Genomic DNA, 22,600 nt, shown 5'->3' with positions numbered 1-22,600 from the left:
TTTTTTCTTTTTCGGGGGCCCCTTTTAAGGGGTTTTTTTTTTTTTTTACCGGACCATCTTCTGCTTTCATTTCCATGTGACCCAGCCACTGATTGATTCTTCTCATCTCTCTGTATGATTGGGACTACTTTATTTAATTACTTTATATATCTACTAACTTAACCCAGGTGGTTGGGCTGGTTTTGAGACCCCTTTCAGCCACAGCGTGCATAGAAGCAAGTAGTCAGGATAACAGTACAGTATAGTAAATCAGACGTGTTAAATAGAATTTGTAAAGGAATCTTACACAAGCAGGCAGAGCACAAAGCCTCAATTCAAAATATAGAACAATGTATAGTGTCCAATGGCATTAAACAGTGGCAGCATTAGATGTCAGTAGCGAACAGCAATAGTTTTAAAAAAATTAACCACCGTCTGTGAAACGGTGCAACACTGTTTTGTATGCATCACTTTTAGGCTTCTTTGATATTCTTACACTAAGCTTGACTTTTTCTCTTTTTTTTTGCTAGTTGTTTGCAGCATCCCTATTTCCAATTCCTCCTCATTTAGACTTCTTGTCTTCTCAGACAAACCTCCTAGAATCTTGAACCAGTTAACCTGTTTCCAGTATTTTCCCTTATAACTCAGTTTTCCACTTCTGATTTCCTGTATTTTTAGCCATGACAGCTGTCTTGTCTTTATTTGGTTTCACGTGGGTGCCTTTAGTTGTACATTCCAGTCCTCTACCAGTTGCTATAGTTCTTTGTATTGTCTTGTAGTGCTGCATTGTCTGCATAGAGCAGCTTTGTTGATCTGTCCCTACCGATTTCATGTCCTCATCCATCAGTGCTGTGCACAAAAGTGACCTGGAAGTCTGTCATTGTACATCACTTCTGTGCACAGGAGTAAACTGGAAGTCTGTCATCATCACTACTGGTGCACAAGAGTGAACTGGAAGAAACACAATGCAGGCTCACTGTCCCTGGGAATCGTCTCTCAAGACCAAACCATGTACTTGTGTCATTCAGTCCTTTGGCATAATGTTTCAAGGATTTTGCACAATCGTCGCTTGACCCAAATATCTGTTTTGGGACTTGGTCATTTGCTTTCTCCACATCTAGGGCTACCCCCCCAACTCCTGCTTTTTCCCCCATTGTCTGTCCGACTATGAACAGTTGATTCTGCCGCATCCTGATCTGAATCTGAGCCGTTTCTTTTGCTGATTGCTGATGTGTGTTCATTTATCAATCACCCACCCCAGCTCTTTCATGTGTTGTGACTTTGTAGTGCGTAGCATTGTGAATGTCTTTGTTCTTGTACAGTGGCACGAGAATGCTCTGCTTAGTTATGTGCACAAAACCTACGCAAGAATGTTAAAGCTGTAACTCTCCTTTAGAGGGCAGTATTTGGATCATCTGCTGCAGAGGTCCTGAAGATGTTAGATTAATGGAGGACTGATTCAGGGGGTTACTCAGACTTTTCAGCCTTTCTTTTCCAAATTTATTAAATGTTTCACATCCACATCTACACTACTTTTATAAGGAGCAAAATAAGCAGACACAGCAAGTTTATGCCAAGCAGACATTCAAACAATTGTAGTAAGGAGGCTCTCAAAAAGAAAGGAAGAGCCTTCCAGAAACAAGGGCAGTCCAAATCTGAATAAGGTTTGTCCAAGTCTGAATGACTGTCTGCAAAGTGCTCTCCCCTTTCCACCTTGGCAATCCTTCAAATCTTCCCCCAAAGTCTGTCTCTCTCTCTTTCCCTCTTTGGCAGCAGATAATCTTGGACAAACTGGTTCTGAGAGGGATATGGATTGTAGTGCGAGTCCCTTCCTCTTTTTCAGAGCAATCCTCCTCATCCATCAGATAAAATCTTGTCCTGCTATTCAGCTTCTTCTGACTCTGGATAGTAGAAGCTGCCCCCTTTCTCTAAAAGGGAAAAGTTCTTATTTCAGACCAGAGAAGGAAGCCTGTTGGAGACCAGTCTTAGATTTAAACCAGTTTGTGAATGTCTCAAAGTTCAAAGTGCTAGCCCTTCATGACCTGTTACCCATGATTCCCCCCGTACGCTTTTAGTAACCCTAGATTTAAATGATGCTTACCACATTTCTGTAGCCTCAGATTTCATACATATCTTAAGGTTTTCTGTGTCTGGCTTACATTATTAGGTCTCTATATTACTCTTTGGGTTATCCACTTCTCCGAAGGTATTCCTGAAATGCCTAGCTCCAGTTATAGCATATTGCAGACTACAAGGTGTCCATATTTTTTTCCTTATTTAAATATTTTGCTTATTTTAATGGAGTCTTTTTCAAAGTTTTAGGAATCTCTTGCCAAGATGAAAAAACCTCCTTTGTAGACTGTTTTCAAGAGAGCAGCCAGAAGTCTTGTGTGACTGCTCACAGGATTAATTTACTGGGGTTTCAACTAGATGCCTCATTTCAGAAGAAAAAGTAGATGCATGCATATATTTTTTCTTGAGATTTTCCACTCAGTCCAAAGCTTCAGCAAGGGAATTTCCTGTGGATACTGCACTTCATGGCATCCATGATTCTCATGATTCTTTTAGCCAGATTCCGCATGAGAAGATTCAGTGGTACCTAAAGTCTGTAGGATCCCAATATCAACACCCCTGCATTAAAGATTCTTGTTTTGAGATTTATAAAAACTGAACTCCTGTGGTGGTTAGACCATTTTCTTGGAGTCCAGGTCTTCATTTTCCCTTCCAGCTCCAGTGCAGTCTGTAACTACAGTTGCCTCAGATTTTGCTAGGGGAGGAGTGTCCATAGGAGTAAACGTGCAGGGTCTGTGGTATGTAAAAATTGTTTGCAATCAAAAGTACCCTCCATTCTCAGTCCTCTTATTGTCCCCTGGACCATTACAAGTGTTTATGTACCACATCACTATGGTGTTGTCTGTAAACAGATGGGGGATCAGGTCTTACCCCATGTGCAGACTAGCCATGGTACCCTGGGATATAGCTTTTCAACACATTCTTACTCTACAGACGTCTTGCATCCCATCAGAGCAAAATATTGTGGTAGACAAACTGAGCAGGATCAGAACAGACCCACATGAATGTAAATTAAATCAGGTCATCAAGGAAGCTGTGGGGAACACTTCAGATATATTCACCTGCATTCACAATAAACAACTGGCAAAATTCTGCTCCAGAATTTTTTGTATGCAAGCCTGGAAGAAGATGCATTTTCGTTTCCTAGGATAGGAAGGTTACCATTTGCTTTTTCTCCCTTTCCACTGTTATCCAGTGTCATTCTGAAGATTCAGAAAGACTCTCCAAAAATCATTGTGATGACTCCCTTCTGGCCTAGGCAACAGTGGTTCTTCCTTCTTTTAGAAATGGCCAAGTCACAAGCTTCCTTACAGAGTAGACCTGCTCACAAGACAGTTGTTTGATGCATCCCAACTTGAAACCACTTCAGTTAGCTGCCTGGATGAGTAGCTTTTTGGGGACCTATTTTCCAAAGACATGCAGCAGTTAGTAACCTACTATTAAAAAATCCTTTGTTAGTAAATAGAAAACAAAATTCTGATTGGTGCCAAAAGAAGAACCAGGGCACTTTTAGGGTGATGGATGGAATTCTCAGGTTCTGTAATATTTGTGAGGGTTTTTATTCTCTGGCCTTTCATACTCTTTGGTCCAAAGTTAATTTGTCTGATGTTTCAGTATGTCTGCCCATGGATCCTCCCCTTTTAATACATTCCCATATTAAATGTTTTAGAACATGATCTTGCATACCAGGGGACCTAGAAAACTAGCAGTTCCTCCTTGTGATCCCAAATGTTTATTTTGGAAAAATTAACACACTTCATTTGAACCATCCCACTAGGGTAATCTGAGTTTCTTAACGTGGAAAACATTGTAACTGATTGCTCTGACTTCTGCAGGAAGAGTGTCTGAATTGCAAGCTCTTATGGTGGGTTAGCCTAGTCTAGAACAGGCTTTGCTAGCACCTTTCTACTTGCTGGTCTAGAACAGGCTTTGCTAGCACCATTCTCCTTGCGGGTCTAGGACAGGCTTTGCTAGCACCATTCTCCTTGCGGGTCTAGGATAGGCTTTGCTAGCACCATTCTCCTTGCGGGTCTAGGACAGGCTTTGCTAGCACCATTCTCCTTGCGGGTCTAGGACAGGCTTTGCTAGCACCATTGTCCTTACTGGTCTAGGACGGGCTTTGCTAGGACCATCCTCCTTATGGTCTAGGACAGGCTTTGCCAGCACCATTCTCCTTGCGGGTCTAGGACAGGCTTTGCCAGCACCATTCTCCTTGCGGGTCTAGGACAGGCTTTGCCAGCACCATTCCCCCTATGGTCTAGGACAGGCTTTGCCAGCACCATTCCCTTGGTCTAGGACAGGCTTTGCCAGCACCATTCTCCTTATGGTCTAGGACAGGCTTTGCCAGCACCATTCTCCTTGCGGGTCTAGGACAGGCTTTGCCAGCACCATTCTCCTTGCGGGTCTAGGACAGGCTTTGCCAGCACCATTCTCCTTGCGGGTCTAGGACAGGCTTTGCCAGCACCATTCTCCTTATGGGTCTAGGACAGGCTTTGCCAGCACCATTCTCCTTGCGGGTCTAGGACAGGCTTTGCCAGCACCATTCTCCTTGCGGGTCTAGGACGGGCTTTGCTAGGACCATCCTCCTCCTGGGTCCTCATCCTTCCTCCCGTTCTGCTTAAGCTTTGTGTTCTGCCTGTACAGCTTACGCGACAGTAGTAATGATCAAATGATTAACAGACTACAGTTGTATAAGTAAACTTACATAACAGTAGATGTTTAAACATATCATTACTGTAGTAGCCACTCCCTCCATCACTCCAATTTTTTTTGGCCAGGGTGTGGACATTGATTTGTTTGTGCACCTAGTGTTGAACTTTTTCAGTTAGCACAAAGCTCGGAAAGGCTTGGTGTCCTGAAAGCTAATTTTTCTTCTTGCCTGGCTCAAGCCTTTGATGGTCTGGGTGAATGGAAGATGTCCATAGGCTTTAGAAGCTGGCCAGCTGTTCTATCCTAGGCAGGGGACATAAGCCATATAGCTTGGGCTGATGCAGCAAATTCTATATGAATATCTACTGTACTGGTAACTGCTTTCTTCATTAGCACCATTAATTGGAGGAGGACAGTCATTACCACTGTTCATAAAATAAAACAGATAGTTTAAAGAGTGTTCCCCCTTCAATAAATTCTCACTTCATCAATGCTTTCCTTTTTTTTCAGACTTTCCAGGGATGCTTGATTTATTTATTACATCCTTTCAGATGGACAGACTGGCTGTCAGATGGTTTCTGAACAAATAGGAAAGGACTTGATGGTCTCCCCTTTGCCAGGAAGCTATGATAGTTCAGGACTGATCTGTGGCTGTTCAGATCCCCACCAAGCCCAGTTTATTAGCAGACAGTTTGAGAAGATGTAGTCTCTCTCCAGCTGTTTGGCAAGAAGGATTTTTTTATATGTGGAGAGCCGTGCTTTGAATACTTGTACCTTTGAGCAGTGCCCATGTCCAGGGCTTTTTCTGTCAGCCTCTTACTGGAGAGACCTTGAAGGGATGACCTGACCCATGTGTGATAAAGGGTCTCGTCATTGCTTTGCCTCTACTACATTTGATGATTATTATCTATAGAAAAAAAGCTGGTCAAGGTCATCCCTATGGCCTTTTACTGGCTACAGCAGGTCTCTTTCCCTCTTTTTTCTGTCTGATGAAACCATTGCTTCTGAAGTCAGTAAAAGCCTCCTCTTATACATTGGGTCTTGCCCAAAGGTACACGTCATGTCTCGCACATTGTCCAGATGTCCTTCAAGAATGCAACTGCAGTCATAACATATGGGTTGTCCTGCCTCAGGCAGCCCTTGGTTGGCCGAATTCCAAAGTCTGGGTCCGGCGTCGGCTCGTGTCGCCTTCTCTCCGACGTCACAACGGCTGGAGTATAAAGGCATCGGCCGACGCCATCTTCTTCAGTCTTTCTTGCCGCACGGTGCCCGAAGCAGAAGCAGTTCGCAAGTGCCGGTCGGTCAGCTCCTGTGTTTTCAGTACCGAAGTCATCTAAAAGCCAAGTACCCAGTTGGGGAACATTTATTCTTGCCTCAGCCGATGTCAGAACAAATTGAGAAAGTTAATAATTGTTTGTCTTGTGGTAAACAAATACCTCATAAGGACTTCCATTCTCTCTGCCTTCCTTGCCTGGGCCCAGACCACGACGTCTCGGCCTGTGCTTGCTTTAATAAGCGCGCACTCAGGCGCCGGGCAGAATTCGCCGAGGACTTTTTCGTTGAATCTTTTGCGTATATCATGCTGTCGGCTCTACCGACAACCCAATCTGCTAAAAAACGCAAGGACCGGGACCGACATCCTCGGTCCGCGTCCTCTACCGTTGCTACTCCTAAATCCTCTGCTAGCGCTCCGGTCCCCTCGGAAGTGGTAAATCAACCGCTCCAGGCCGACGACACAGCGTTAACACGACCTTCGGTCTCTGAGATCTCTCCGGTGCCGGTTGTTGATTTTCCTCCGGAAACCGAAGTTCTGGATCTACCCGACACCATTCCTATGGACAAGGTAACGCCTGCACGTGGGGCTGCTAGGCCTCCAGTATCGATGTCCATCAAGGCCTTTGCACGTGCTAAGGCCGCCAGTCAGGCCAAGGCCCATCCTGCCCAGGCCCCTTCATCTGATAAGTAGATCATGTCTCTGGCTGCAGATCTTATTTCCCTTATCAGGGGGTCTCAGCCTCATCCGGACAGGGGTTCTCGGCCACCTGCAGAGAAAAGGCCTAGAACTGAGCAGGCGGACGACCTCTCCTCGGATGAAGCCTTTGGGGATTCTGAGCATTCTGATACCCAAGAAGAACCCTTCCAGGCCTACGAGGACTCTGATACTGAAGAATCAATTCCCTCTGCCTCCCCTCCAGAGGATTTCTCATTTGGTGAAGTCCTGCATTCCATGAGGGAACATTTTCAATGGCAGGGTCAGGAATTCCCTGACTCCAGGAAAAGGCTTTGTACTTTCCTCAAGCTTCCCCAGCACAGACCTTTGGCTATCCCTCCAGTTATGGATGTTTTGGATGATGTTTTCTCTGACTCCAGTGCCAACCCTAATTCTCTTCCTCCTGCTCCTGTCAAGCCGGACAGATATTATAGGGTCCCTGACACTCACAAGCGCAAGGCTCACTCTGTGGATCTAGAAACTATTTCACAGGGCCCCAAGGGAGTGGCGTCCTCCTCTGCCAAAAACCCGCTGACAGAGAAGCAAGGTCCCTGGAGAGATGGGGTAAAAAAGTATATACCTCTACTACCCTAGCCATGAGGTCTCTTAACTGCCTTTTTCACATGTTTCAGTACCAAGATTTTCTCCTGGATGATTTACAGAAAAAGTTAGCCTCTCCTGAGCCTATTGATAAAAAGGCACTGCAGGATCATATTCATAACACTCAGCAGGTTAACAACCATTTCCTGCAGTGTGGTTATGATGCACTGGAAGCTTCATGTATGGCAGCTATGACTGGGGCTGTGATGTGATACGTAGACATGCTTGGTTGAAGGATCAGTCTTTGCCTGACCATGTTAAAGTAAAGTTACTGGATGCACCTTTGGAAAAACAAAAGCTTTTTGGTGCTACTGCACAAGATGTATTGAAATCCATAGAGGAAAAAGCAAAGTCAGTACAGACAGTCAAGGATTTCCTTCAGGTTCAGCCACCCAGATTCAGCAGAAACTGGCCCTCCAAGAATTGGTCCTTCCCCGGCTCTGACAAGTTTCAAAGGGGGAAAAAGCAGACGTGCCCGAGGTAGAGGGCAATACCGAGGATCTTACAGGGCCGCCAATGGCAACCTCCAAATCAAAGAAGTGGCCGACAGTTCAGCTGCACCACAAGGACAATCACAATGACTTGACTTTCGCATCACTTACAAATGTTCAAAGAGAAGCACCTTTGGGGAAAATTAGCCTTATTCTCACAAAACTGGCATATCTTAACCAAGGACAATTGGATTCTGGATTTGATAGACAAAGGTTACAGATTCCACTTCCACACATTACCAATAAAACAAGGCATGCCAAACCTGCCACATCATCAAAGGGCAGAGGCACTCACTCAAGTTTCCAAGCTATTAAGTATAAAAGCAATAGAAAGGGTTCCTCCTCAGGAGCAAGGCCAGGGATTTTATTCAAGACTGTTCCTTGTTCCAAGAAAAGAAAACAAAACAAATGGAGGCCTATACTGGACTTGTCAACTCTAAACACTTTCCTCATTGTGCCAAAGTTCAAAATGCTGACGTTGCAGCAACTTCTTTCCATGTTGGGCAAGGGGTCTTGGCTGCTCACTCTGGACCTCAAGGAGGCATACCTGCATGTCCCAATCAGACAAAGCTGCAGAAGATACCTCAGATTTCTTGCAGGGACAGAGCATTATTAATTCTCAGCATTGCCGTTTGGCTTATCTACTGCGCCCAGAGTGTTCACGAAATGCCTGGCATCAGTAGTGGCACACTGCAGACTGCAGGGGATTCAAATATACCCCTACTTGGACGACTGCCTCATACAAGCAGACAACAAACTAACCTTAAAAGGGAATTTGGACTATGTCATGCATCTACTGCAGGCCTTGGGATACACAGTCAACATTCAGAAGTCAAACTTACTACCATCCCAACAAATTATATTCCTAGGAGCCAAACTGGACACGGAAAACCAAATGGCCTACCTCACAAAGGAAAAACAGCAGCATTTACCAGAGTACTTCAAAGGCCTAGCAAAGCTTTCCCATCTGACAGCAAGGAAAATCCTGCAGGTCCTGGGTTTCATGGCATCTTGCATCCTTCTGATACCTTTGGCAAGACTTCATATGAGAAAGCTGCAATGGTATTTAAAAAACTTATGGTCACAACACAACAACAGCCTAGAGGACATAATCCCACTTATTCCATGTCTGCAGAAGGAATTTCTATGGTGGGCTCAAGCCAGTCAACTAAACGAAGGCATGTCTTTAAACAGAGCTCAAGCAGACCAAATGATAAGACGCCTCAGACCATGGATGGGGGGCGCACATGGAGGGCAGATGCATTCAAGGTCTTTGGACGCCAAAGGAAAGACATCTGCACATAAACCAAAAGGAGATGTTGGCAGTGATACATGCCATCGAGACTTTCGAAAAATCACTAAAACAGGGACATTTGCTAATAAGGACAGACAACACCACTGTCATGTGGTACATAAACAAGCAGGGAGGCACCCATTCTTATCCCCTCTGCAGACTAACAATGCTTCTCTGGGAAAAATCCCTGAGCCTGAAGATACATTTACAATCCCAGTTTGTAACAGGCAAGGACAATGTACTGGCGGACAATCTGAGCAGAAATTTCATGGATCCACATGAATGGATGCTGCACCCTCACATTTTCTCTCAACTGGCAAGGACATGGGGAAGACCAGACGTAGATCTTTTTGCTTCCCACTTAAATAATCACCTGGAAAAGTTCTGCACAAGGACTCACCACCCTCTAGCTTGGAAAACGGATGCTCTCTCCTTCAGCTGGAATTCTCTTAAAATGTATGCATTCCCTCCCCTGCCTCTGCTGACCAAGGTGATACTGAAGATCAAAGCAGAACAACCAACAGGCATCTTGATAGCTCCAGACTGGCCAAGGCAACACTGGTACCCATTGCTATTGACCATAACTCGGACCAAACCATGGCCTCTGACCCTACGGCCCCTGCTCCTAACTCAACACAATTACAGGACTGTACATCAAGACCTGAAAACATTGCATCTGACAGCCTGGAGGCTACCATGACTTCAGCACCTAACTCTCTTTCCAAATCTGTTCAAGAGATCTTGCTGGAAGCACGCAGACCTTCCACCAGAAAAACCTATTCAGCCAAGTGGAAGAGATTCAGTATCTGGAATGCCAACAGGGGTCAGGACACAGCATTACTGAGTATACCTCCGATATTAGAATACTTGGCAGAACTATTTCATACTGGACTCTCATACTCCTCAATAAAGATTCATGCCTCAGCAATCTCAGCAAAATACAACTGTGACCCTCCAGTGTTTTCGCATCCTCTGCTAAGACGGTTTCTAAGAGGGATAAAGAATATCAAACCTCCCAGAACACAGCCAGTACCTGCATGGGACCTCAACTACGTGTTGGAAAAACTAACTCTTCCTCCATTTGAGCCAGCAGCAACCTCAGAAATGCAATTCCTGTCATGGAAGACGGCCTTCTTATTGGCAGTCACCTCTGCAAGAAGAGTTTCGGAGATGCAGGCACTCATGGCAGTGCCCCCCTTCCTCATTTTTCATCAAGACAGAGTCTCTAAGAACCAATCCTACATTCATGCCAAAAGTAATTTCCAGGGTGTCTCTAAATCAAGCTATTCATCTACCTACATTCTTCCCCAATCCTCAAAATAAGGGGGAAAAACTACTGCATACTTTGGACATACACAGACAACTACGCTACTACTTGGACAGAACTAAGGCCACCAGAAGGTCTGACCAGCTGTTTGTAGCCTATGCTGCTGGAGTACAAGGAAAAGCAATCTCCAAGCAAACCATTTCAAAATGGATTGGACATTGCATCAGATTTTGCTATTCTTTCCATGGAAAAGGTGTGCCAGCCAATATTAGGCCACATTCCACCAGAGCTATAGCCACTTCCACAGCTTTCCTAAGAGGAGTGGCAACAAAGGACATTTTAGAGGCTGCTACATGGAGCTCCGTGCATACATTTACCAAGCACTACAACCTGCCCTTGTACTCCAGATCCCGAGCAGGCTTTGCTTCGGCAGTCCTGCAGGGGATTTTAGCTACACCATCCTTATCATAGTTCCATCCATCCCCAGCTTGGCTGTGGTATTCAACCCATATGTTATGACTGCAGTTGCATTCTTGAAGGACATAGTACAGTTTTGTACCTACCATAAATGTAGATGTCCAATAGATATGCAACTGCAGTTGGATTTTCCCACCCTCCTACCCCTCTGTATCCTTCTTTTTGGGTCCCTACCCCTTTTTCCTTCAGCTGGGGGTATCTCCTATGGTGTATCTGTTTATTACTGTTGTGCATGGTTGGGATTATTTTTATCCATTTACCAAATTTAGCCTTTCTAAGAGGGCACCTGGCTTATGGGGCAAGAAACACTGAAGAAGATGGCGTTGGCCGATGCCTTTTATACTCCAGCCGTTGTGACGTCGGAGAGGAGGCGACACCAGCCGACGCCAGACCCAGACTTTGGAATTCGGCCGACCGAGGGCTGCCTGAGGCAGGACAACCCATATGTTATGACTGCAGTTGCATATCTATCGGACATCTACATTTATGGTAGGTACAAAACTGTACTTTCCAGTGGTTGCTTCTACCCTTTCTTTTCAGATCTTTTTTTTTTTTTTTTTTTTTTAACTTTCTTTTTTACAGAAGTCCAGTACAAGGAAAACATAAGAGACAAAGTCCAGTACAAGGAAAACATAAGAGACAAGTGAACTAGTTTTTCTTTTTGGACTGAGTTGAAAGGATTAGAGACCTTTCCTGCTTCAGTCTTAACTGTAGTGGACTATTAAGTTGGCATCTTTGCCTCTGACTTAAAAAAAACTTTTCTTAAGTTCCACTTAGCCTCTCTATTTCCAATTTTTATCAAGGCCAAGATTTTATGTGTCTAGTTTTATTGACATGCTGTGAAGCCTTCCTGAAAGGCACCTTCCTCTTTAGTCGTCCTTTTCATGAGCCATTTCCAACTTTGGACCTTCATTTTGGGCTGGAAAAGCTTATCCAGTCTCCATCTGAACAAGCCATGTCAGCAGAACTTAGTTTTCTGCGAGACCAATTTGTTTTTGGTGGTTATTAGCTCTTCCAGGAGAATTTCTGAGCTTAATGCCTTGTCTGCTGAATTACTTTAATTTGGTTTGTGTCTCTCGTCATGTCAGCCCTTTGTGTAAAGGTCAGTGTGTCTCTCGTCATGTCAGCCCTTTGTGTAAAGGTCAGTTCTGAATTTTGCCGTAGGACATCCATTCACATTTTTGTGCTAATGTGCCGGCTTTTAAAAATCTTTTACACTGCATTAGGGTGCGTTGGTCGTGGAGTTCGTGTACGTAGGACCAAGTGTGTCAGGAAGCACCCACACGTCTCCATATCCTTTCATCTTGTATCCTTGGGCAGAAATTATTCTAAGATCAGATTTTCTAGGTGGCTTTCCATCAGAGTCCACTTCTGTTATGCCTTTCATGGTAGGCAATTTCCTGATAAGTCTAAGGCTCATTCTGTGAGAATTGTCTTCTCCTTATCAGCATTCTTCAGGTATGCCTCAGTAAATGGTATTTATGAAGCTACCCTGAACACCTTAACCAGGCACTATAAATTGGATTTGGCTTCTAGATGAGAACATCCTTTTTAAACGCAGTATTGTGTGTTTTCCTACCAAAGACCTCCCATTTAGAAGCACTTTAGATGCTGTCCCAGAGATTGAGTACTACCCCCTCATAAGATATGAAAGTTGTGTACTTTACCATGACAGTAGAGCTGAAAAAATGAGGTCCTCCCCCACTTTGGAGTTGGGGGTCTTCTGGTGTGTTTGACTCTCTCTGTTTAGCATCTGTATGGCTCTCTTAGATTGGCAATGAGCACTGCTGTGGTGATATTGTGGGATAGCAGGCAAGAGTGTAGCAACTTAGGAACGTTTGGATTGCTTGTCCTAATGCCTCTGACCTAGAAAAATCACTGAAGATGATCACACTCCTACAGGTCTTTCATTATGATTACTTAATTTATGTTTTTGTTTATATTTCTGTTCTGGTAGGTTTGAAAGGATAAAGTTTTGAATATGCATGCTGATTGACTTCCCTAGTAAACAATTGTGTGGTATCTCCTGTAGGTTAGAGAATCAGTCTTGCTCCCATCAGCCCCTTGTGAAAGTGAGGATAAGTGCAGTGCTGATGGTCATTGCATATGAGCTACGTATGATGTGGGCACTCACAAGGTGGTAGTATTAAAAAAATAAATAAATTAATTAAAAAAAGCTGCCTCTGATCATCACACCTGGTGACTGAGGAATAAGTGGGTGCATTATTCAGGAGGAGGGCTGCTGATCAGCAGGCAGCAGCAAATATTTAAAAAGTTTGTGTTTGCAATGCAGTGCACTTGTTTAGTGTATGCCTGTATCTAGCAGCAAGATGCTGCCATATGTTGCTGCCTGCACTTTAAAAAAGTTTTTTTTTGTTTAAATACACAGAAATTGCTATCCACACAAGTGTGTAGCCTACAACAGTTAAACAGGTAATTTAAAGTGTTTTTTGATTGTATCTGCTTTATTTTCTGAAAAAAATATATATATATACTTGTTTTCCCGCATTTCTAAGCTAGTATAGTCCAGTTTTCAGGTTAGTGCTGAATTCAGGGCTGTGTTATAAGTTTCTGTGTTTGCCCATATCTTACTTGGATAGAAGGACGTTTCTCTGTTCACTGTGAGAGAGGGAGCTTTGAGCAGCCTATCTGCCCCTAGAGGAGTGGTTTCAGCCCAGAAATTAGTAATGTATTGGCCATTTTGGGCTAATTTCTATCTCTTTCATTTCCCTGCTATAAAACCCACATTTGTGCTGTTTTGCGTGCCGGGCAGCACCGGTTAGCTAGGGTATAACTATTCCCGGCTCCACAAAGTGTACTCTTCAATTTTTCCCTTGGAACTAGCCAAACTTTCAACTTAAGCACTCAAACCATTCACTTCTCATACCGGCACTTGCTCAAAACTCATAGCAAGCACTAATAAACCTTGGCACTAGACCCCCCCAAAAGGGTCTCCCTGAGACAGATACCTGGTGTCAAAACCATGGCCTCAAGCTAAATGCCAAAAAGTGCATCATCACCCCCTTTGGAAAAAACAAAGTACCCACAAACTACCACATAGGTGGTAGCCCCCTAAATACGGAAGATGTAGTAAAGGATCTGGGGACCCAAGTAGATATTAACCTCTCCTTTGATAATCACATTGCCGAAGTGGTTAGAAAATCATATGTGGCCCACCTAATCACAAAAGGGTTTGCATCCAGATCAAAAGAGGTCATTGGGCCCCTCTATGCATCACTTATCAGACCCATCATAGAGTACAATGCCCCATTTGGTATGTACCTTACAAGACATCTGCAACAACTGGAAAGACCACAGAAGTACCTCACCAAGAGGATCACTGGCCTCAAGCAGATGCCCTATGCAGCTCGACTGAAGAAACTCCAGCTGTACTCTGTTGCATACCACCTACTCAGTGGTGATCTCTGCCTGACATACAAAGCCATGTCCAACCCAGAATTGATGGCACATGTTCCACCTAAAGAAAACCATATCCCCTCGAGCCACACGCTCCAGGGATCTAAACCTCACCACAACAATAAATAGGACGTGCTGGAGGGATTGATTCCTGTCCCAGAGACATCCCATGCTCTGGAACAAGATTCCAATCTACATTAGGCCGAGCTCCTCGCTAACCCTCTTCAAGAGAAACCTTGGCGAGTGGATGGGAAACAAAGTTTAACCCAGGGATCACTTCAATGGCTCTGCTGGATAGAGGCACAGGGAACTAATCTAAGAGGGTGGCGAAAGCCAACACATTCCGGCTAGGCTTATAAATGTCTTCGGGCAGATGGCCTAGTACCTACCTATGAAACCTATATGTAGTCAAAGCTGTAAATACCTGCATCAGGAAAGAAAACTTTGCATCTTGTTTCTAATAATATTTTATTAGATGTACATGCCAGCATTCAGCATTAGCAGGTACTCATTTGCAAACTCTTTGAATTCGCAATGACTACAAATGTCTTAATTCAGGCTTGCTCTGTCTCTCACTGTTAAGTTTTTTTTGCCATTCAGTCTTGTGCTGTCCATTTATTAGTGAAATAACAGCTCACATGCTTTTGTGGGCCAAATAATGTATCAAATGCTCTGATCATAAGGTTGAAAAGTGCAAGGTTTCATAGGAAGTCAAAGTGGCATGCGGCAAAACTGCAGAATGAGATCTAGAATAAGTGGCACTAAAAATCTTTTTTTTTTTTTTTTTTTTTTATTATTTGTGATTTTAATGGTGCTAACACTAGGAAAGCACTATACAATGAGAAGCTATTGTTATATAAGGAAGATACTTCTGTGATATTGCTGATGTCCTTCAAGGATGCATCTGCAGTCTTTACAAATGGGTTGTCCTGTCGTCAGGCAGCCCTTCGGTCGGCCGGATTCCAAAGTCTGGGTCTGGCTTCGGCTGGTGTCGCACTACACCCGACGTCATTGCGGCAGTTATTCGGGTATAAAGGCATCAGCCGACGCCATTTTCCTCAGTCTTTCTTGCCGCGTGGCGCCCGAAGCAGAAGCTGTTCGCAAGTGCCGGTCGGTCAGATCCAGAGATTACTACTACCGAATACTACTCGAAGACTTCTATAAAGCTGGTACCCGTTGGGGACTCTTTCTTGCCTCAGCCGATGTCAGAGAAAGTTAATAACTGTTTATTTTGTGGGAAACAAATACCTCATAAAGATTTCCACTCCTATTGCATACATTGTTTAGGCCCAGACCACGACGTAGCAGCTTGTCTAGCCTGTGCTTCTTTTAACCGGCGGACGCTTAGACGCCGCTCGACTTTGCCGAACAGATTTTCGGCTCGATTTTGCCTACATTATGCCGCCGGATCCTCCGACTACGCAAATAACCAAAAAACGCAAAGAAAAGGACCGACACTCGCGGCCCGCGGTTTCGGCCGAAACCGCGGTTAAGCAAACCACGAGTATCTCGGTTTCGGCCGAAACTGAGCAAGCGGTTCTTTCTTCAGCCGATAACATGCCTTCTACCGAGGCCTCTTCTAACCTGGTAGAACCGGCTTCTAAAATCCAACCTTCTGTTGCGGTTTCACAGGATTTATCAGACACCATCCCCCTGGATATTTCAACCCCTGCACGTGGAGCTGCTAGGCCTCCTCCAGCTATGTCTATTAAGGCCTTTGCCAGGGCTAAAGCAGCCAAAGCATCAAAACCTGTGCCTGCCAAGCCCCCCTCTCACAGGCCCAGCACCAGCTCCCATATGCTTTCTTTGGCTGAGGATCTCATCTCTTTAATTGTGGAGCCCAGCCTCATCCAGACAGGGCCTCTCCTCCTCCAGAAAAGAGGCCTAGAGCAGAGCCCCTGAGCCAGTATCCACAGATGATTCCTCTGATGACTCAGAACATACAGACCCTCCTGAGGCTTCTTATTCTCCTTACGAAGACTCTGATGCTGAGGAGTCCATCCCTTCAGCCTCTCCTCCTGAGGAATTTTCCTTTGGGGAAACCTTGCATGCTATGAGGGAACAATTTCAGTGGCAGGGCCAAGATTTCTCAGACTCTAGAAAAAGGCTTAGGACCTTTCTACATTTGCCACAGCATAGGCCCTTAGCTATACCTCCAGTTCTCTCTGTTGTTGATGATGCATTTAATGATGCTTGCACTGCTCCTGATTCTTTACCTCCGGCCCCTGCTAAGCCCGATAGGTACTACAGGGTCCCGGACACTCATCACCACTTAGTCTCTAGAGACTATCTCCCAGGGTCCTAAAGCTGTAGCAGCTACTTCTTCTAAAAACCCCCTCCCCTCTGAAAGGGAATCCAGGTCCTTAGAGAGATGGGGTAAAAAAGTTTACACCTCTGCTACTTTGTCAGCTAGAGCTTTGAACTGCCAATTTCATATGATTCAATATCAAGAGTTTATGCTTGACCAGTTAACTCAAAAACTGTCCTCTGAAGAATCTTTAGATAAAAAGTATGTTCAAGAAATGGTACATAACATACAGCAGGTTAGTAACCATTCTTTAAAATGTGGCTATGATGCACTGGAGGCTTCCTTTAGATCAGCCATGACTGGCACAGTTATCAGGAGGCATGCATGGTTGAAAGAACAGGCATTACCAGACCATGTCAAATCAAAGCTTTTGGATGCACCTATGGACAAGGTCAATTTATTTGGTTCCCCTGCACAGCAGGTACTAAAAAAGATGGAAGAGAAAGCAAAATCTGTGCAAACAGTGAAAGATTTCTTACAAGTTCAACCTCCAAGGTTTAGCAGGAACTGGCCCTCCAAGAATTGGTCCTTTCCGACTCCTCTAAGGCACAAAGAGGCAGGAATAGGCTCTAGAGGCAGAAACCAATCCAGGGTGCCTACAGGGTCGCCAGTGGCAGGGTAACAACCAACGAGGCACAGATACAGCCACCACCACTACAACAACTCAATCACAGTGACTTGGCGGTGGCACCGCCTACCAGGGAACAACTACAAGCACCCTTAGGCGGAAAGCTAACCTTATTTTCAAGAAACTGGCACTGCATTACAAGAGAAAATGGATTTTGCAAACTATAGACCGAGGTTACAGGTTCCATTTCCATACTCTACCAGGAAAGAGAGGAATGCCAAACCTACCTCCTACTCAAAGGGCAGAAGCTCTAAAACAAATATCTCAATTATTAAGAATGAGAGCTGTGGAAAAGGTACCATCTATGGAGCAAGGAAAGGGATTTTACTCAAGACTCTTCCTGGTACCAAGAAAAGAAAACAAATGGAGGCCTATTCTAGACCTGTCCGCTTTAAACACATTCCTCATTGTTCCAAAATTCAAAATGCTGACCCTACAGCAGCTTCTTCCCATGCTGGGCAAGGAGTCTTGGCTGGTAACTCTAGATCTCAAGGAGGCATACCTGCACGTCCCCATAAGACCAATTTGCAGAAGATACCTCAGATTTCTTGCAGGATCAGAGCATTATCAATTCTCAGCATTGCCCTTTGGCTTATCTGCTGCGCCCAGAGTGTTCACGAAATGCCTGGCATCAGTAATCGCCACTGCAGACTTCAGGGATTCAAATCTATCCCTACCTGGACGACTGCCTGATACAAGCGGACAACAAAAACAAGCTAACAGAAGACTTACAACGAGTCATCTACCTGCTGCAAGCCCTGGGATATACAGTCAATACAAAAAAGTCAAGGCTGATTCCATCCCAAAGAATAACCTTTCTGGGTGCAGAACTGGACACATCAAAACAAATGGCATTTCTAACTGCAGAAAAGAAAGAGCAACTTCCTCTCTACTTCTTGGCATTAACAAAGCAGAACCATCTAACTGCAAGAAAAGTGCTACAAGCTCTAGGCTTCATGGCATCCTGCATAATACTGGTCCCTCATGCCAGGCTGCATATGAGAAAGCTACAGTGGTACCTAAAGAATTTGTGGTCCCAGCACAAGCACAGCCTAGAAACCAAAATTCCAATGATCCCATGCCTGAAGCAAGAGTTCCTATGGTGGGCTCAGCCCTGCCAATCAAACACAGGATTGCCCTTCTGCAAAAGGCAACCAAGACAAACCATCACGACAGATGCCTCAGACCTCGGTTGGGGGGCACACATGCTGGACAAGTGCATTCAAGGCCTATGGACTCAAGACCAGCTGCATCTGCACATAAATCTAAAAGAAATGATGGCAGTAAAATTGGCAATTCAGGCATTCAGACCTTTTCTCCAAGAAGGCCAGTTGATAAGGACAGACAACACCACAGTTATGTGGTACATCAACAAACAGGGAGGCACACACTCATACCCTCTATGCCGGCTGGCACTGGACCTATGGGATGTGGCTCTGAGCTACAACATTCAGTTACAGGCAATTTATGTACCAGGGAAGGAAAACGTTCTAGCAGACATATTAAGCAGAACTACAACAGATGCCCACGAATGGATGCTGCATCCGGACATCTTCAAAACCATCACAAGAAAATGGGGATTACCACAAATAGACTTGTTTGCATCCCCATTCAATCACCAGTTGAAGAAATTCTGCACAAGGACTTACCACCTACTTGCTTGGTAGGTGGACTCCCTATCTTTCAGTTGGAAAAGCCTGACAGCATACGCATTCCCACCACTTCCTTTGATGCACAAGGTGCTTCTGAAGATCAAAGAGGAACGTCCGAGGATCATTCTGATAGCCCCAGACTGGCCAAGACAACATTGGTATCCACTGCTGAGGAGCATGTCCTGGGAACAAATATGGACACTGCCCCTGATTCCATTACTGCTAACACAGACCAACTACAACATCCTGCATCCAAACCTAAAAACTCTGCAGCTAACTGCCTGGAACATTACATAACAGCAATTAACCCAAATTTATCCCAAAGGGTTAAGGACATAATCCTGGAGGCTCGTAGACCTTCAACAAGAAAGAATTATGCAGCAAAATGGAAAAGATATTTCATCTGGAGTACTGCAAAGGAGCAAGATGTGACACTGGTGAACATAGCCAACATCCTGGAGTACTTGGCGGAGCTCTTCCATACAGGCCTGTCCTATTCTTCCATCAAGATACATGCATCAGCTATTTCAGCAGAATACAGCTTGGATCCTCCTGTCTTCTCGCATCCTCTGCTCGGACAGTTTCTGAGAGGAATTAAAAATGTAAAACCTCCCAGGAAACCTCCACTGCCAGCATGGGACTTGAATTTTGTGCTAGAAAACTGACTCTTCCTCCTTTCGAACCAGCAGCAACAGCAGAATTACAATACTTATCCTGGAAGACTGCTTTCCTGCTGGCAATAACTTCAGCAAGAAGGGTCTCTGAACTACAGGCATTAATGGCAGTGCAACCCTTCCTGATCTTCCATCAAGATAGAGTGTCCATGAGAACAAATCCTACATTTATGCCTAAGGTGGTATCCAGAGTCTCTTTAAATCAGGCTATCCACCTTCCTACTTTCTTCCCCAACCCACAGAACAGGGGAGAAAGGCTCTTACATACCTTGGATGTACACAGACAATTACGCTACTACCTGGACAGGACAAAAACAATAGAAAAACTGACCAGCTTCTGGTAGCATATGCAACAGGAAAGGAAGGAAAACCAATTTCTAAACAGACAATCTCCAAATGGATAGGAAATTGCATTAGATTTTGTTACTCCTACCATGGAAAGAAAACTCCAGAGAACATCAGGCCTCACTCCACAAGGGCTACAGCCACTACCACAGCTTTCTTACGAGGAGTGGCTACCAAGGACATTATAGAGGCTGCTACTTGGACCTCCGTGCATACATTTGCCAAGCATTACAACTTACCTCTCTACTCTAGATCCCGTGCTGGTTTTGCCACTGCTGTTTTGCAAGGGATCCTAACTACACCATAATCTATTCTCATTTCCTCCTCCCCTAGTTTAGCTATGGTATTCTACCCATTTGTAAAGACTGCAGATGCATCCTTGAAGGACATAGTACAGTTTTGTACCTACCATAAATATAGATGTCCGAGAGGAATGCATCTGCAGTCAGGATTACCCACCCTCCTTCCCCTCTGAGGTACTCCTAGGGTATTTGCCAATCTTCAGCTAGCTTGGGGGGGATCTATTATGGTGTATTTGTTTGTATATATGTACATACATGCTTATTTTGTGTGTTTGCTCTCTACTATTTGGAATCTTTGGCATTTATCCAAATTTAGCCATCCAAGAGGGCACCTGGCTTCTGGGGCAAGAAACACTGAGGAAAATGGTGTCGGCTGATGCCTTTATACCCGAATAACTGCCGCAATGACGTCGGGTGGAGTGCGACACCAGCCGAAGCCAGACCCAGACTTTGGAATCCGGCCGACCGAAGGGCTGCCTGACGACAGGACAACCCATTTGTAAAGACTGCAGATGCATTCCTCTCGGACATCTACATTTATGGTAGGTACAAAACTGTACTTTCCTCCTAAATGCCACTGTATGCGTTAAGGGGAAAAATGAACTGGAGCCTTAATGGATTTCCTAGATTTCTCATCTTGTGATAACTACGTAATTGTGTGTTTTGCTTGCAGTGCATCATGGACAAATCTTGTATCATATATCTTTTGCTACCTCAAAGACTAGTGCAGACTTTCTGAGCTGCAGTGCATCAGTAGATACCGGAGTGATGATTTCTCTTGTTTTTTATAGGTTCAAAAACTGGTGTTATCAGTGATGTGGAAATCAGCTCCTGCACCAGTTTTCCCTGTGTACTTCGTAAAGGAGAGACATATGCAATCAATGTGACATTTTCAAGCAGTAAGTACAAGTTCTGTATTATGGATTGTGCATCTTAGAAGGGACCTTAGAACCATGCTAAAGTTGTGTAACTAGCCCTCATAAACACCATGCTGTCATATCCTAGTACAAACACTAAGGTATTGGTTCTTTCTTATTTGCTTGTAGAATCAAATATTTCTTTGCAAACAACAACCAATTTACTGGAATTTCTGCACATTGGAAGTTTCTCGTAAATTAAATGTCATCTCCCTTAGTGTGGAGAGGTCCAAACTATGGTCAAGGTGACATGGGTTCTATAAGTAGCTCGTGCATCTGAGGTAAGGTCAGGAGGAGTGGGTATGCCCATCCAAGGGGGAGGTTGTTCAGCGACGCACCCTGAGGGAAGGCATAGTCCACAGAGCATGATAGCAGTTGAACATTGTCCACAAATGCAGGGTCGGGATGCAGTTAAATAAGAGTAGGTCATGTAATGAACCCCCTCCAGCAGCAGAAGCAATTCATGTCTCCACCTCCCATGATGCCCTTAAGATCCACGTCAACTCCAGCTCACTCTGAGAAGTTCAGGGTAGGAAGAAGGAGCAGGTAGACCTAGAGATGGACAGAGAACTGGAAAAGCCAGAATGAATGGAATGTAGAAACACTAGTTTTTATTGCAATGATGAAGAGCTAAGGTGTCAATTTGTCTTTCTAATGACTAATCTTGTTTGCAAGTGCAGCCATTTATTAGTAAGGAGGGTAACTGTGTTCTTAGGGTGCTTGAGCTTCATATGAATTGCATGCCCTTTTAATTGTGGGGACTGTAGTTTGAGTGTGTGCATGTGCGAGTGTGTGTGCATGTGCGAGTGTGTGTGCATGTGCGAGTGTGTGTGCATGTGTGTGTGTGCGGAGAGTGTGTGTGTGTGCGGAGAGTGTGTGTGTGAGCGAGCGAGTGTGTGTGAGCGAGTGTGAGAGTGTGTGAGACTGTGTGTGAGTGTGTGTGTGTGAGCGAGTGTGTGTGAGAAAGAGTGCGTGTGAGAGAGCGAGAGTGTGTGTGTGTGTGATTGTGTGTGTGAGAGTGTGCGTGAGAGTGTGAGAGGGTGTGTGAGAGAACCAGTGTGTGTGTGTGTGAGAACCAGTGTGTGTGTGAGCCGTGTGTGTGTGAGCCGTGTGTGTGTGTGTGTGTGTGTGTGAGCGTGTGTGTGAGAGCGCGTGTGTGTGAGAGCGAGTGTGTGTGAGAGCGTGTGTGTGTGTGAGCGAGTGTGTGTGAGCGAGTGTGTGTGTGTGTGTGTGAGCGAGTGTGTGTGTGTGTGTGTGTGTGTGAGCGAGTGTGTGTGTGTGTGTGAGCGAGTGTGTGTGTGTGTGTGTGTGTGTGAGCGAGTGTGTGTGTGTGTGTGTGTGTGTGTGTGTGTGTGTGTGTGTGTGTGTGTGTGTGTGTGTGTGAGCCGAGTGTGTGTGTGTGAGAGCCGAGTGTGTGTGTGTGTGTGTGTGTGTGAGAGCCGAGTGTGTGTGTGTGTGTGTGTGTGTGAGAGCGAGTGTGTGTGTGTGTGTGTGTGTGTGTGTGTGTGTGTGTGTGTGTGTGTGTGTGTGTGTGTGT

General features: G+C 44.8%; 1 protein-coding gene across 2 annotated transcripts in view; it reads left to right on the top strand.

Moving 5' to 3' along the window:
* NPC2 (NPC intracellular cholesterol transporter 2) overlaps positions 1–22,600 on the top strand; it is a 429,334-nt gene that overhangs the window by 177,845 nt on the left and 228,889 nt on the right. For both annotated transcript variants that reach the window (XM_044074627.1, XM_044074626.1), the window contains one exon: positions 20,938–21,045. In XM_044074627.1, the coding sequence (XP_043930562.1) occupies positions 20,938–21,045 (108 nt within the window). The remainder of the gene's footprint in view (positions 1–20,937; positions 21,046–22,600) is intronic.

Source organism: Protopterus annectens, chromosome 6.part0 (genome assembly GCF_019279795.1).
Source record: "Protopterus annectens isolate FY-2018-M chromosome 6.part0, PAN1.0, whole genome shotgun sequence".
Lineage (NCBI taxonomy): Eukaryota > Metazoa > Chordata > Ceratodontiformes > Protopteridae > Protopterus > Protopterus annectens.
Note: the sequence above shows the minus strand (reverse complement) of the source record. Positions and strands in the feature narration are given on the sequence as shown.